This window comes from Phoca vitulina, unplaced genomic scaffold (genome assembly GCF_004348235.1).
Source record: "Phoca vitulina isolate PV1807 unplaced genomic scaffold, GSC_HSeal_1.0 scaffold6, whole genome shotgun sequence".
Lineage (NCBI taxonomy): Eukaryota > Metazoa > Chordata > Mammalia > Carnivora > Phocidae > Phoca > Phoca vitulina.
The window spans coordinates 69,830,836-69,846,627 of NW_022589709.1; the positions used below are offsets into that span (position 1 = coordinate 69,830,836).

Consider the following 15,792-nt stretch of genomic DNA (forward strand, 5'->3'; position numbering starts at 1 on the left):
CGGAAGTGTATCGTCTTACCACTGAGCACGCCCCGTCCTGGCTGGTTAAAGCCTTCATTATTTAGGTAGCAAGGAAAAGCCTGCATCCTGCTTGAAAGAAACAATCTAGGGCTGGGGGTAGGCCCTACACATGCCTTCTGAAGACCCTAATTCTTCAGCTTTGGGCTCTGAGTTTGAAAAACAGTATCAAAGTTTTATAGAACAGCAATCCCTTGTCAGTTGTTTCCAGCTTGCTACTCCCTGAACCCCACGGGGAATGGCTGTCATTTTACACACCCTTCTTGCCCTTTTACAAATCCTACCCCAAGATCACAGCCCCTCCCGAGCAGTCCATGGATCAGCTTGTCACTCTGTTGATGAAATAACCTCTGCTAACTCCCCGGGAAGGACCGACTTGCCCAAGGCCCTGGCTCAGAGGTGCCCTCCCTGGTGGCCTTCCCGTTAATGTCCTTGGGTTTCTCTTTGGGGAATTTTCCCTTATTTTCCTCCTCCTTTTCTCTCTGCCTTTTGCCTGAAAAAAGCGGTATGGAGCTTAACAGTGAGCCAGCCTGTTGTACGAAGACAGGTGAGGCATCATTTAATAGGGTCCACTCTGCCCAAGAAACAGATCCAGCCAGATGCCCAGGATGATGCTTGCAGTAAGGGGCCTCCTACCCATGGATGACACCCTGCCTCATGTCCCTGGGGATGTGGTCAGTGAAGGGAATGGGCTGCCCGCCAGTAAGAGCTCCAGACTATTTTCTGGAGCCAAGGGCTGAGCAGTGGAGAGAAATCCCCAGCACTGACCTCCATGGCAAAGGGCTGCATCTGCCCGTCTTTTGAACAGAGGCCTCAAGATGCTGGATCCTGTAAAATGGGCTGGCAACAGGAAAGACATTTCCAAAACGGTTCCCAGCAGCAGCAGGTACAGCCTTTTCCTCCCTCGGTAATTAAAAGCCTCACTTGCTGAATCTTAAATGAAAACCCTTCCAGTCTGGTCAGCTCTAGTCTCTCTATAGTTAGTCCTAAAACTCTGGCAGGTCCAGTTTATTAGGGAATAATGCTAATAAGAGCAAACGTGCAAATGCTCAGGAGGCACCTCATACTTTTGAGCCCTGGCTCTTTTTTTTTTTTTAATTTTATTTATTTCTCAGAGAGAGAGAGAGCATAAAGCAGGGGGAGGGGCAGGCAGATGGAGAAGCAGGCTCCCCGCTGAGCAAGGAGCTCAATGTGGGGCTCCATCCCCGGACCCTGGGACCTGAGCCGAAGGCAGATGCTTAACTACTGACTGAGCCACCCAGGCGTCCCAAGCCCTGGCTCTTTTATAAAAGGCTGTACTCTACACCAAGGGGGCTGGTGGCAGTGAGAGGCATCACTGCAAACAGAAAAACAAAGATTGGGGGAGAGCCTCACACATACACAGAACCAAAGAGCCGAAAGGGGCCTTGTACATGTAGTCCAACCCCTTAGTCCTAACACAACCTGCTAAAAGTAGGACAAAGGACAACAATATTCAGCCCTCCCACAATGGAAAGGGTGGTCAAGAACAAGGGTGAGCTGCTCCCAGGTAGAAAAATTGGGCATATGTCACCCATGTCTAAGATCGGTGACAACGGGACCTTTCTTTGCATCGGGGGCCACCAGGGAGAACTTCACACACAGGAAGCACTGATCCTCTGTCACCCAACAGCCCTCCAGAGAATATACTCTGACAGGGACTTGCTCTTCTTGGAAATGCTGGTTCCCTAGAAGCAAACACACGCATCCATATAAGGGGCACCTCTGTACACACATGTTCAGGATTCTCTGAACTTGAGATGCGGGACATATTCAATGGCAACCTATGGCTGACACTCCATCCACTGTTTGACATGCTGCCATCTTGGAGCGGGTGAGTCTAGATGCTCATGATTTGCCTAAGGACACAATAGGTGTACCCAGGAGAAAAGCCAAGATGGAGGGAAAGGGAAGCTGGAGTCTTGAAATCCACTGGAATGGAATCCTACATGCATTCTAGTTAGGGTAACCATTTGTCCAGCTTTTCCTAGGAGAGTCTCAGTTTACACCTGTTCTCCTGGTGTATTAAAAGTGTGTGTCTCTTTTCTTCTTAAAAGTGTCCTAGTTTGGGTGACAAATTACATGGTCACTCTTATTCTAAAGGTTTTGTTTTTTTTTTCTTCCGTAGAATAACCAGGACTTTGGGCTAAGGCCTGATGCATAAGCAAATGCCCTAGTAGTAGACATAGTCCCTAGAGAATTCCTGTCATGGAGGAAACGGTCATAAGTTAGGGTGGGCATCTTCCTTGCTCTTCATTGGCACCTTTAGACCATTCTCCCACCCTCCCCAGCTTTGACCGGTAGTATCAGACTCTACCACCTGCCACTCTACCTTGTTACCATTTTCTCTCTCAGCCTCTCCCCTCATTTCATGAAGATTTTAGTTTCTGGCTCACTGTCATTCTCTCTAATGCAACTGATCCTACCGAGATGATTTCATCTAGTCCCAGGGCTTTAAATACCATTTCAAGCCCAGACCTCCTTCCTTAAAATGCTGGGCTTGTGTACTCAACCATTTTCCAACATCTCTACTGGGATTACTAAAGGCATCTAAGACTTAATCTGTGGCCAGCTGAGCTTTTGCTCCCCTGCCGCCCACATCTCAGAACCCATTCCTCTCGGTTTTCCTGAATCTCTCAATAAAAGGCAACTCCATTTTCCAGTTACTCAGGGCAAAAAAGGAGGACTCATATTGACTCCTCTATTCTTTCACACCCAATATTTCATTTGTCAGAAAATCCTGTTGTGACTACCTTCAAAGCATACCCAGAATTTAACCACTTCTCCCTGTCTCCATGGCTGACACGTTGGCTCAGTTCACCCTCACCTTTCCTCCAGATTATTATAATATCCTTTTAATTAGTCTCTGTGCTTCCTATGGTTTACTCTCAAGCCAGCAACTACAGGGATTCCGGTTAAAATGTAAGTTAGATCATGTCACTTTTATGCTCAAAACCCTGCAGTAGCGTTAAAGCCAAATTCCTCATTATGCCTTAGGAAATTATAGATGATCTGTTGCGATTCTGACCTCATCTACTACTAACGTCCCCCTCACTTGTTCTGATCCAGTCCTATTGGCCTTCAGGTCAGGCATACTCCTACTTCAGGGCAATTGTACTTGCTGTTCCCGTGGTGTGGAATACACCTGCCTCATTTCCTTCCTTCCTCCTTCTCAGTAAGGCCATTCCTGACCAACATATGAAAGTTTTAATCACCACCCCCCACCACAAATTCTATCCTGCTTTTCTGATTTTTCTTCTTAGCCCTTACTGTTAACACACCATATATGTTGCTTATATATCTTGTTTATTTGTCTGTCTGTCCCACTAGAATGTAAGCTCCAGTGGGCAGAGATTTTGTGCAATGGTGTTTCTCCAGTGTCTAGAAAGGTGCCTGACAAATAGTTTGTGTTCAATAAATATTTGCTGAATGAATGAACTAACGCATCAGTTAAAGACACACTTAGTTTGTGTATGGAGATTTTGCAACTTTCTAACAAATTCCAAGAACCTTCCATTGCAGGAAATAACTTCTACTCCAACCTTCTGCCATGTGAAGAAATCATTTTATATAAGCCTGGATCTATGGAAACCCAGAGTTTGCCCATACTCTTCCTAGAAAGGGGGTCTACCACCTCACCAGCCAACCTTACTGGAAAAATATATGCATTAGAAAGTGTAGCCTTTTACTGAACCAAAACCTTCTAAGATGCATCCACTGGTTCACTGCCCCCTCAGGAAATAGATTTCCTGTCTACACAGCCTGTTATGGTCCCTCTGGCCCTCGTCTTCTGCAGCTTAACCCTAGTTTCTCTATCAGTTTCTCCTGTGATGTACTTTTCTGTCTCCTCACCATCCTTGTTGCCCTCCTCCGGACACCGGGCCCCACCTACATGAAGGTCCCCCAAACTGGACATAGGACTCCAGGTCTGACCCCCAGAGAGTGCAGTGGGTTATCACTTTCCTCAGAGGTATGTCATAAAGGCAGCATTTGGTGTGTGGGGATGGCCCCACTGCCTTGTGACACGCTGCGCCTGGGCTGGCGTGGGGTGGGGATAGGAGGAGCCACGGGCGGTGCTGGGACCCCTGTGCCTCCGTGGTCATGGTCCGAGCAGCCAGACAGAGCGGAAGTGTCAGGTGTGCCAGAGAATGGAAAAGGCTGGGAAGGCTGTGAGGGACACGGACCTCCAGGGTAACCTGCCTGCGGCCTGGGGTGTGGATGGACAGGTGGTGGTCTGAGTCACGGAAACTTGCCTACTGGCTTAGTGTCCTAGGATGTTTCCCAAGATGCTCTGAGGGTCTTCTGATCGTCGCAGGTTCCCATTATTCGACTAGATGGGAGTGTCAGGGGGCGGGATGTGAATGGGATTTGGGGGGTTTATACAGTGAAAACCTGAAACCCCATTCTTGAGCAGGTTGCTTAACTCTGTACATCACTTTCCTCATCTGGAAAATACTATCTACCTTACGGGAAGGACTCTTGGGCACATGCAATGAGGTAAAAGATGAGAAAGTGCTTGTAAAATGTGAAGAGCTATAAAAAAGATAATTTGTTACTATTAAAAAAAATAAAGTGTTAGGGGGTTACTAGGGCTACTTCTTGGCCCACGCTCTGAAGGAGCACTGAGTCCTTCAGCGATGCAACCCACAGATGGCCTCCGGCCTTGGTGACCCGACCTCTGCTGCCTGAGAACGGAGGGGACGCACCTGAAAATGGGGATGACATAGTTGTTGGGGAAGATGCCGACCCGCCCAGTGACCAAGGAGACGCCCCTGAGCCAGCCGTCCGGGTACTTGCCCAGGACCCTGATGCCTTCTCCCTTCTGCAGGTCCAGCTCGTCCGGTCCGTGGGCTGAGTAGGAGTGCAGGGCTACAAACCTGGGGAGACAAGGGAACTGGTGAAGAAGGTGAGCGTGCCTGGCAGAGGGCCATGGAACCAGCAGAGGGCGAAGGGAAGCAGAACCTCAGGGACCCCTGTCCCCTGGGTCAGTGATAACAAACTTCTTCAGGACGGAAGGCAGGCAGTGGTGACGGAGCGTGGCAGTGAAGCAGCTGCAGAGGGCCCACACCCCTGCCCTCCCCGACTCCTGCGTCCTCCATAGAGTGCCACACAGCTGGGAATTGCTAAGCTAGGCCACCCTGGCATTTTGACAGTGGGGAGAGCGGCCGAGGACAGAGACAGGAGCTGGTGACCAGGGATTAGTGGCAGAGCCTGGTCTCGAACCTAGAAGTGATGGCTACTGCTCAGGGTGCTTTTTCATACTGCTCAGAGTATCACCCGAGAAAATGGTTGCAGCCAGCAAGTTAAGGGAAAGGAGAGGTCACAAGCCTCTCTGATCCACTCCGTCTCCTGACAGTGAGGACATGTTTGACCCCCAGGAGTGGCTTAATGTAGGCAGGGACGTGGACACTGCGAATCAGGAGGCAGGAGTTGACTTTAGTCTGTGAGCACACAGTGGATCCTGGCTGCGTGGCGGGCTGGAGGGGAATGGGCTTGTAACATCGCAAGATGTCCCTGGGGGAGAGCAGTGACTTTCACTCTCCAGTCCGCACAGGAGTCAGGCAGATAAATAACATCGAGGTAGGCGTCGTGGGGGAGGGGGGAGACACTAGCGAGGCTGTGAAAGTGAGAATATCTGCCTGAGTAAAAGCATTAAAAAGAACCCACGTTGGCTTGCCAGATTCAGGTTACCAGTGTATGGCCTCAGGATGGACATCAAGAAGTCCTTCTAGACTCCAAGGACTATGAGACACTGGGAGGTTTTATCAAAGGAGCTGGGGGCGTGTTCTCATCCACAAGGTTTTCCCCCTCTAAAATGCTATATTTATTTTCCGCTGATCCTAAAGCAGTATCTATTTATGACACAACATTTTGAATCTGAAGGAAGTCAGTAGAAATTGCTCAATATCCAACCTCCCAGCAGTGTTTTCGTGTATACTCTTCCAGTTTCTTTCTACTGTTGTAGAATAATGAGTTAGGTTGATGTGGTTTACCAATTTGTGTTTTTCAGCATTATTTCCATTGAAGGATACAAAGGAAGGGGAGCTCTTGTCTCTCTGGATGGGATGGTTTGGGAGTGGTGATGCTTGGCGGCAGAGGGATGGCCATGAGGACCCCTCTGGCCAGGACCTGGACATGGAGGGCTGAGCTTGTTACTCACATGTTCGCTGAGAGGTGTTTCTGGGAGCTGGGCAGACTGACGATGGCTGTGGAATGTCCTGGGGAGGCAGGTACAGGGTGGTAAGTGCTGACCTACATAGACAGAAAAGACAGCCAAGCAGAACCAGTGAGTGCCATAAGCCAGGCCCACAGCAGAGCTGCTGCCGAAAGGCCTGACACAGCTGAAAACCAAGAGCCATGCCCAGTGCCGCCCATCGTGCATCTGTGCTGTGGTTTGGGGCTGTGGGCAGAGCGGGTGGGGCTAGACTGGTTTATGGCCTGCTGGGGTGGCATGCCAGGACTGCATTCCAAAAGACTGCTCAGATATGGCAGAAGATGAAGACTCATCCAGTTTCCAGTCAACGGGGCACTGCCAGGCTCCTTGATCTTTGTCCCCCTGGCTTCTCCCCACCCCCCTCCCAGTACACTCACCCGCTCTATGGAAACGTACTCTCAGAAAATGATATGATGGCTGCTAATGAGAACATAACACTGGCCAGGCACTTCTAAGTGCTTTACAAGTATCAGCTAATTTAATCCTTACTAAAGGTGCTATTATCATCCCTAATTTTGGAAGAGAAACTGAGGGAAGGATCATTTAATTAGTAAGAAATCAAATTTTAAACCAGGGTCATCTAGGTCCTGAGCCCACACTCTTACTAGTGCTAGTATTAACACACACACAGACACACCAGTTTATCCAGTGATTTATGAAAGGTGAATCTGAATAGTGTTCACTTAGGATGAAAGAGGGAGCAACAGTGCTAGACACACCCAGAAACTACTCTCCTGGCACCCTGCCTGTGTGACCTATGACCTTGCTCACTTCCTTCTTGGCACCTCTCACAGAGGTGACTGCCCCCGCCACTAGGCTGTAAGTTCCATGCGGGCAGGGACTCTCTCTGGTTCATCCTTGTCTTTTCTATGTGTTCAGTATGTACTTGTAGCTTAAAGAACAAATAAATGAATGAAAAGTTCTTCCTACCCAGCAGACCAAGGACTGATGTAATCTCAACCATCTCCATGTCACCCAGAGTAAATACATTCAATCTATCTTCAGTTATCCCCCCATGAGTGAGGGTAACTGTGTATGTGTGCCTTTTTAGAACTATGCTTTTCGGGTACAACTCTTGTTTGTGTATGTGTGTTTGGGCAAGAGGGAATGCGTTATTGAGTGCATGTGTCTCTGGTTCTGTGTTTGTGCACAGCCCATCACAATTGTACGCGCTTGTGCAACAGCATTGGTCTGTTTTATGTCTGATTACGTTCACACATGTGAGTCTGTGGGTTGATATGCGTGTGTACCGTGTGTGACTGTCTGTAGAAGAGCCTGTGATTGTAAATGTCTGTGTGGGATTCTATGTGTATGTGGGTGAGCTCTAGAGGTATGTGCCGGTAGGCATGACTTGGTAGTTTTGTGTGTGTTCTTTGCTGACAATTGTCTGAAGATGTGTATGCTGTGTATGTATGTTTTACAGTTCGAGGATATAGTTATAGGATCAGAGAACCATTCCAGTCAGATAATAACAAGGGTTGGGGAGAACATAGAGAAACTGAAATTCTCATACAGTTGCTGGTGGGAAGGAATGTAATATGGTGTCACTCCTTTGGAAAATAGTCTGGTGGTTCCTCAAATGATTAAGCAGAATTAGCATTAGACCCAGTAAGTCCACTCCTAGTACATACCCAGGAGACATGAAACTATATGTCTACATAAAAACTTATACATGAATGTTTTTAGCAGCATTGCTCATAATAGCCAAAAGGTGGAAATAACCCAAATGTCCATCAACTGATGAATGGATAAACAAGATGTGGTGTATCTGTACAATGGAATACTATTCAGCCATAAAAGGAATGAAGTATTGATACATGTTAGAACATGGATAAACCTTGAAAACATTATGCTAAATGAAAGAAGCCAGATCCAAAGACCATATTATATAATTCCATTTATTAAAATGTTCAGAATAGACAAATCTGTAGAGATAGAAAGTAGATTAGGGGTTGGGGATAAGAAGGGTTATGGGAGTGGTAGTTAAAGAGTACAGGGTTTCTTTTGGAGGTGATGAAGTGTTGTAAAGTTGTGGTAATGGTTGTACATATCCATGAATATGTTAAAAACCACTAAATTGTACACTTTAAAATGGGTGAACTGTCTGGCAGGTGAAGTATATCTAAGTAAGCTCTTAAAAAAAAAAAACAAACATTCCATAGTCACCTATCTAGCACTAACACTGCATAAAGTGCTCTGAGCTTTGCAATCAAATATTGTCACACCAGTTCTCTTAAACAAAGAAGACAAGTTGCCAGCTTTGGGCTAGGCTGCTCCTTCCCTGTGACTGGGCAAGATAAATCCCTGCTGGGCTTGGGAGATGTGCCAAGGGGAGAGCCTTGTTATGTGAACAATTAATCTTATGTTCTTGGAGACGGTTGGACCACTGATTAAGCAGGATGCACTTCACTTAATACCCATGACTTTCCAGTGTTGTGTTTGAGTAAAAAGCCCTTCTATATGTAAACACTATTAATCATTTAGGGAGGAGGAACATGCCAGAATGCAAAGCCATCCCTCCATGACACCAGGCTTTTTATTTCTCTAGGTGTTCATCTGGAGAGGGGGGTCCTTCCCCCTTTTTGGAACACGAAACCTAGGCAGGACTAAGATCAGCAGGCTTGTGATGGAGTGCTTTCTGATATGGAATGGGAAGTGAGGCCAGATTCTCAGGTTTTGAGGTGTCCTGGAGGAGAAGGGAGAACATGTGTGGACAAGGGGGAAAGAGGCAAAGGAGGAGGGAGAGAAGGGGAGATCATGGACAACTCTGGGGGCAGGGGTGTGTTTCTCAGGAACTGGGACGGGGACCTAGTGGGAGAAAGAAGTAGAGCCAGAGGGATAGAGGAAGGAAGGAAGAAGAAAAGGCAGATGAAAAAATATCAGAATAACTCTTACAACCCATATAGAAGATGGCAAACAACCCAATCAAAAATGGGTAAAGATGCCACAAAAGAAGTTCTATCAAGTGGCCAAGAAGCACTTGAAAATATGCTCAACATCAGCCAATTATGAGGAAAATGTGAGGTAAAACTACCATGAGATACCACTACACACCTATGAGAATGGCTAGAATTAAAAAGACTGACCATATCAAGTGTTGGTGAGAATGTGGAGCAACTGTGACTCATGCTGCTGGTCGAATGTAAAATGGTGCCACCACATTGGGAAACAAGTTGGCCATTTGTTATAAAGTTAAATATACACGTACCACACTACTCAGCAATCCTACTCACAAGTAGTTATCAAAGTAAAATGAAAACATATGTCCATACAAGGACTCATACATGAATGTTCTCAGTGGCTTTATTCATTTTAGCCCCAAACTGGAAATAACCCAAATGCCAATCAACTGGTGAATGAATGAACAAACTGTGTTACAACCACAGTGGAATACTCCTTGGCAATACATGCAATGGCGTGGATAAATCTTAACATCATCTTAAGCAGCAGGACACATAAGACTACATATTCTTTTTTTTTTTTAAAGATTTTATTTATTTATTTGACAGAGAGAGACACAGAGAGAGAGGGAACACAAGCAGGGGGAGTGGGAGAGGGAGAAGCAGGCTTCCCGCGGAGCAGGGAGCCCGATGCGGGGCTCGATCCCAGGACCCTGGGATCATGACCTGAGCCGAAGGCAGACGCCTAACGACTGAGCCACCCAGGCGCCCCATAAGACTACATATTCTGTGATGCCATTTATATGACATTCTTAAAAATGCCCAAACTATAGTAACAGAAAACGGAGCATTGCCAATGGTCAGGGGTGAGGGGAGAGGACTGACTGCAAAGGGGCACAAGAAAACTTTCTGGGGTGATGGAACTGTTCTGTACCTTGATTTTGGTAGTCATCACATGCCTTTATACTTCTGCCAGAAGTCATTGAACTGTATCCTTAAAATGGTTGAACTTAAATGTATGTGACTACAGCTCAATAAAACTGATAAAAAATACGAATATAGGGGCACCTGGGTGGCTCAGTCGGTTAAGCGTCTGCCTTCAGCTCAGGTCATGATTTTAGGCTCCTGGGATGGAGCCCTGCTTCGGGCTCCCTGCTCAGCAGGGAGTCTGCTTCTCTCTCTCTCTCTCTCTCTCTCTCTCTGCCCCTCCTCCCTGCCCATTTTCTCTCTCTCTCTCTCTCAAATAAATAAATAAAAATCTTTAAAAAGATATGAATATATTATCTAGTTGGCAGGAAAATCCAAGTAGCCTGAGCTTGACCCAGCCCAAGCCCTGGGGCTGGTCAGAGGAGGGGATAGGGATGGTTCAGCTTATTGATGGGCAGCTAGCAAGTGATCCTTATGGCAGAGGGCCACCTGAATAGGAGAGAAATCAAGAACGGAAACCTATCGATCGGACACAATCTCAATAAATAAGGCCCAAAGAAAAGGAACGAATGAATGAACAAATGAATGAATGAATGAACAAACACGAACAAATGAAGTGATAGGAAAAGAGAGCAAGATAAAGACAGAGGAGAGAGAAACTGGCCAGGAAGGAGGACAGACAGAACAAGACAGAAATGAATGCCCCACCCGGTAAATCGGGACAACCAGGTCGATGGCCAGCTTCTGAGGAGGCAAGTGTGTTCCTGTCACAAGACTGAGTGAACGGGCCTCTGATGGGGGGATCAGTTGTGACCTCAGGTCCCTATGCCACAAGGGACATGCGGCCAGATGGGAGGTCTTCCAGCAACTGGTGCTTCCTGGCATAGCGTCTGGGGGCTTGAGCGGGGTCAGACAGAGGGTGCATATTTGAGGGCGGGGTGGATATTTCTGCTACAGTCTAAAAACATTTTTTCCTCTTTTTGGAAGGAAATGACTCATTTAAAAGAAGCTTTATCAGTAGCAGAAGAATCCACAGCTGCGTGGCTTCTGGGCGTTTCCTGGTCTTGAGGTGTTAAACGAGGCTGAGGGAGCAGGCACGGAGTCTGGCACAGAGTTGCTGCAACATTCTGCGGGCCCCAGTGCCTTCCCCAGCGGCCACACGCGGTGTGCAGGATGTGGCTCCAACTCGGGAGTCTGGAGGGGAGGTCTAGCTTAGTATTCAGGCATGTGGGTCTAGCACTTGCCAGGGTTTGTGATTGGGGCAAGTGACTCAATTCTGTGGGTCCTCCATGTCCTCATCTGTAAAATGGGGGCAGTAATGGTAGTTGTCTCAGAGCTGTTATGAGGATTAACGAAAGTAATCCATGTAAGTTATTGAGCACACTGTCAGAGCTCAATAAATGCTACTTATTTCCATCTGGAAAGAGACTAGCTGCTGCACGGGGTGGGGATGGGGTGGGTGGAGCATCTATGTTCTTTTATGCAACAGCCCTGCACGGTCTGAACTGAAAGCAGGACCCAGGCGTGTGGTGGGGGATGGGAAGAAGCAACCCTATTCCTCCGGAGGAGAATGTCTCCAACTCTCCAAAAGCTCAGTTTGCTGTCCCCTCCCCACCCATACTGTGGCGCTCAGCTATTTCCCGCAGGGCTCATGGCTTTCGGTAACTTAGTGGGCACGGGGCGACTGTCTTCCTCAAGGAGCGTGAACTACTCTGGAGCCCGTTGTGCTTCTGCATCCCTGCACACCCAGGAGCTAACAAGGGCCTCAAACCTACAGTGTTCACTCAGGGTTAGGAGAAGGGCTGCATTTAGAGACAGAAATCAGGTATTAGGTGATAGTGTCTGTACCCACCACTACGGATAATTTGGAGTCGACTATCCAACTTTATAAAGTTAAAAACTCATTCCCTTGTACAGATTAAAAGAGTCTTAAGAGCCGCATTCAGCAATTGCAGTGTGTGGACCTTATCTGGTCCTAGCACTGGGGTTAATGCAGCGAACAAGGCAGTTAAATCCATAATTATACGAGCATGAGGTGTGCTGAGGTGGGGGAAGTTCAAGGTGCTCGGGGTGCTGCCAGGAGAGTCCTGCCTTGAGCTCCAAGAGGGTTTGTGATTGTACCCTGTAATTCCAGTGCTAACTTCTATACCATATTCATGGTCATTCTCCCCATTTTTACCAATGATGAAACGCAGGTAAGAAGTTTACATGATTTTGTGGAGATGGCCGGCAAATGGGTGGTCAGGTGGACACTGGAAGTGAGAACCCCAGAGCCCTTTCTGTAGGACACCAAGGTTAACACTATTTCCTTTTTTTTTTTTTTTTTTTAAGATTTATTTATTTTAGAGATAGAGAGACAGAGACAGACCATGAGCGGGAGGGAGAGAAAATCTCAAGCAGACTCTGTACTGAGCATGGAGCCCAATGTGGGGCTCAATCTCATGACCCTGAGATCATGACCTGAGCCAAAATCAAGAGTCGGACGCTTCACCAACTGCGCCACCCAGGCGCCCCAACACTTCATTTCTATATTTCGATATGGCTAAAGGGGTCCTATATACGAGGCAGGTTTGTGCACCCTAGAAAAAAACCATCCTGCCAAATTCAGCGTTCTGTTTCTGTGCTCATGAATATGTTACATTCATGATGACTACCATCCCTGTCCAGTGCCCCATGTAATGTGGAACAGATCTGAAGGCTGGTAGAATAGTGTTATTTTTTGTTTTTCTTCTTCCTTCTCTGGCAGAACCAAGGTCCCAAGAGTCAGGGCTCCTTCTGCCAGCCTGCTCTCCTTTCTTTCCATCTCAGTCTCTGTCAGAGCCAGCTCAGCCTGATGAGCAAGACGTGGGCACCCAGTGCTGTGTATTTGTCCTGTGAGTAAAAACGCTGTCTGAGAAAGAGAACTCATTTATGAGTTGGCAGCAGGTCCCTTTAGGTCTACCTCAAAAAAAAAAAAAAAAATCTTCTAAAGTACACAGATACGTCAGCAAAGTATCTGTGAAGACTACTAAGTTTATGTCTCCTAGGTAGTCATCAAAGCCTCGAATATTCCCTGTGATCTGGCTTCTGCTTCACCTTCCTACGCTCCCCGCTCCCCCTCACTTCTTCACTTCCTTCAGCCTTGGGTCTTTTCTCAGCTCCCTGAGCAGGTCACACTCACTTTCTGCCTCCCCTGACCTTTGCAGACCCCCCAGCCCCCATCTCTGCTCTGCTATTTTCCTTTGTTATGGAAATTTTAAATGATAAATATATTATGCATACAGATAAGTGTATATAATTTTATGTATCACTGAAAGAAGAATAATAAAACTAACACCTGTATACATACCGTCCAATGTAAGAAACAATAAAAATAGAAATTGATACTGTATTGACAGGCCTGCATATTCCTCCATAATCAGATCCCTGCCCCCCTTCCTATAACTACAGTGCTGAAATTGGTGTTCATCATTCCAGTGCTTTTCTATGTAATTTTACCACTGTGGCATACATCCCTAAACAACATGTTGTTTAAATTTGCCTATTTTTGAACACGGTATGAATGGGATTCACATTGAGCATATTCTTCTGTGAGTTGCACCTTTGGCTCAATACTACGTTTTTGTGGTGGATTTTTACTGCCAGTGTGTATTTCACTGCATGCATATACCACCATTTAACCATCCTATCATTTATGTGTCATTTGGGTGATTTTCAATTTGGGGCTGTTATGAACGATGTTGCTATGAACATTCTTGTATATGTCCCCTGTGCGCCCCCGTCCCCCTGCAAGAGCTTCTCCACGATACATACCCACAAGTAGAATTGATGGGCCATAGGGTATGAGCCTGCTCAGTTTTATTAGGTAATAACAAATTGTTTCCCAGTGTGGCTGTAACAATTTACACTTCCACCAGCAGCAAATGGCAGTTCCTGTTATCCCATAATCTCGCCAGCATGTGGTAATGCCCTGCTTTTTAATACCTGTCTATGGTGGGTGTGAAATGATATCTCGTGGTTTCAAATTAATTTCTCTGAGTACTAATGAGCTTGAGTTTCTTTTCAAACGTGTATGGGCCATTCTTGTGTCTTGTATGAAATGCCTGTTCATGTCCTTTGTCTATTTTTTCTCCTCAGGTTATTTATTATTTTCTTAAGTTATGGAGTTCTAATATTTTGGAGATGAATTCTTTGTAACTTGTATTTTTACTCTGCGGTGTCTTTTGATAAACTGAAGTTCTTATTTTTAATACAGTCAAATTTACAATATATTCCCTTGTGGTTTATACTTTTAAAAAATCTTGAATATGATTTTTTTTATCCCAAGGTCATAAAGATGTACTTCTCTATAGTCTTCTAAAAGTTTTATAGTTTTCCTTTTCACATTTAAGTCTTTAATCCACCCGGAATTGATTTTTGACAAGGGAGGAATCCAATTTCATCTTTTTCCACAAGGATACCCAATTAGCCCAATGCCATAGTTCATCCTTCCCTTCTGATCTGCAAAGCCTGCTCTGCCATAAATCAAGTCTCCATGCTATGTCTTTTTCTGGGCTCTCCAGTATGTTCCATTGGCTTAATAGGATGCCTATGTTAAATCCATGCTATCTTAATTACTACAGCTTGAAATAAAATTTGGTATCTGATAGGGTAGGTCCTCACCCCAACCAGATTCCATCTTCTTCTTTAGAACTATCTTGGCTATTATCTTTTCTTCCATTAGAATTTTAGAATCACCTTTTGAGTTCCAAACAACCTACTGGGATTTGAATTTATAGATAAATCTAAGGGGAATCATCTTTAAGATGATTGAATCTTCCTATTCAAAAGTATGGCAAAATTCTTCATTTATTTTAGGTCTAATGTCTGTCTTTTTTTTTTTTTTAATTTTTTTATTGTTATGTTAATCCCCATACATCATTAGTTTTAGATATAGTGTTCCATGATTCATTGTTTGTGCATAACACCCCGTGCTCCATGCAGAACGTGCCCTCCTCAATGCCCATCACCAGGCTAACCCATCCTCCCAACCCCCTCCCCTCTAGAACCCTCAGTTTGTTTTTCAGAGTCCATTGTCTCTCATGGTTCATCTCCCCCTCCGATTTCCCCCCCTTCATTCTTCCCCTCCTGCTACATTCTTCTTCTTCTTTTATTTTAGGTCTAATGTCTTTCAATAAAATATTATAAATTGTTTCCAAAAAGGGCTTGCATCTCTTTTGTTGGATTTATTCCTAGAGATTTAAACAATTTAGTTGCTCTTATAAATGGTATCTTTTTTTTTTTTAAGATTCTATTTATTTGAGAGAGAGAGAGAAAGAGAGAGGGAAGAGCAGGGAGGGAGGGACAAGTAGACTCCTCGCTGAGCAGGGAGCCCGACAAAGGGCTCAATCCCACCACCCTCAGATCATGACCTGAGCAGATCAATAGTCGGATGCTTAACCGACTGAGCCACCCAAGCGCCCATGTAAGTGATATCTTTTTAAGAAAATATTTTCTATTTGTTTTCTTTTTAGAGTACAGAAATATAATTAACTTTTTTGTATTGATTTGTAACCAGGACTGTTGCTAAAGTCATATTTATTCCTAATACATTTTTTTCAGATTCTTCTGAGTTTTCTATATAGACAATATTGCCCACAAATAATGACAGCTACATTTCTTCCTTTCAAATACTTAACCTTTTACTTCTTTTTCTTGCCTTACTATACTGGCCAGGTACTCTGGGAGGGACAGTGT

At 45.6% G+C, this 15,792-nt stretch overlaps 1 protein-coding gene across 2 annotated transcripts in view; it reads right to left on the reverse strand.

The window, feature by feature from the left end:
* SH3RF2 (SH3 domain containing ring finger 2) overlaps positions 1 to 15,792 on the reverse strand; it is a 125,796-nt gene that overhangs the window by 24,475 nt on the left and 85,529 nt on the right. For both annotated transcript variants that reach the window (XM_032404446.1, XM_032404447.1), the window contains exons 6-7: positions 6,197 to 6,288; positions 4,743 to 4,913 (exon numbers count right to left, since the gene is read on the reverse strand). In XM_032404446.1, coding sequence (XP_032260337.1) covers positions 4,743 to 4,913; positions 6,197 to 6,288 — 263 coding nt within the window. The remainder of the gene's footprint in view (positions 1 to 4,742; positions 4,914 to 6,196; positions 6,289 to 15,792) is intronic.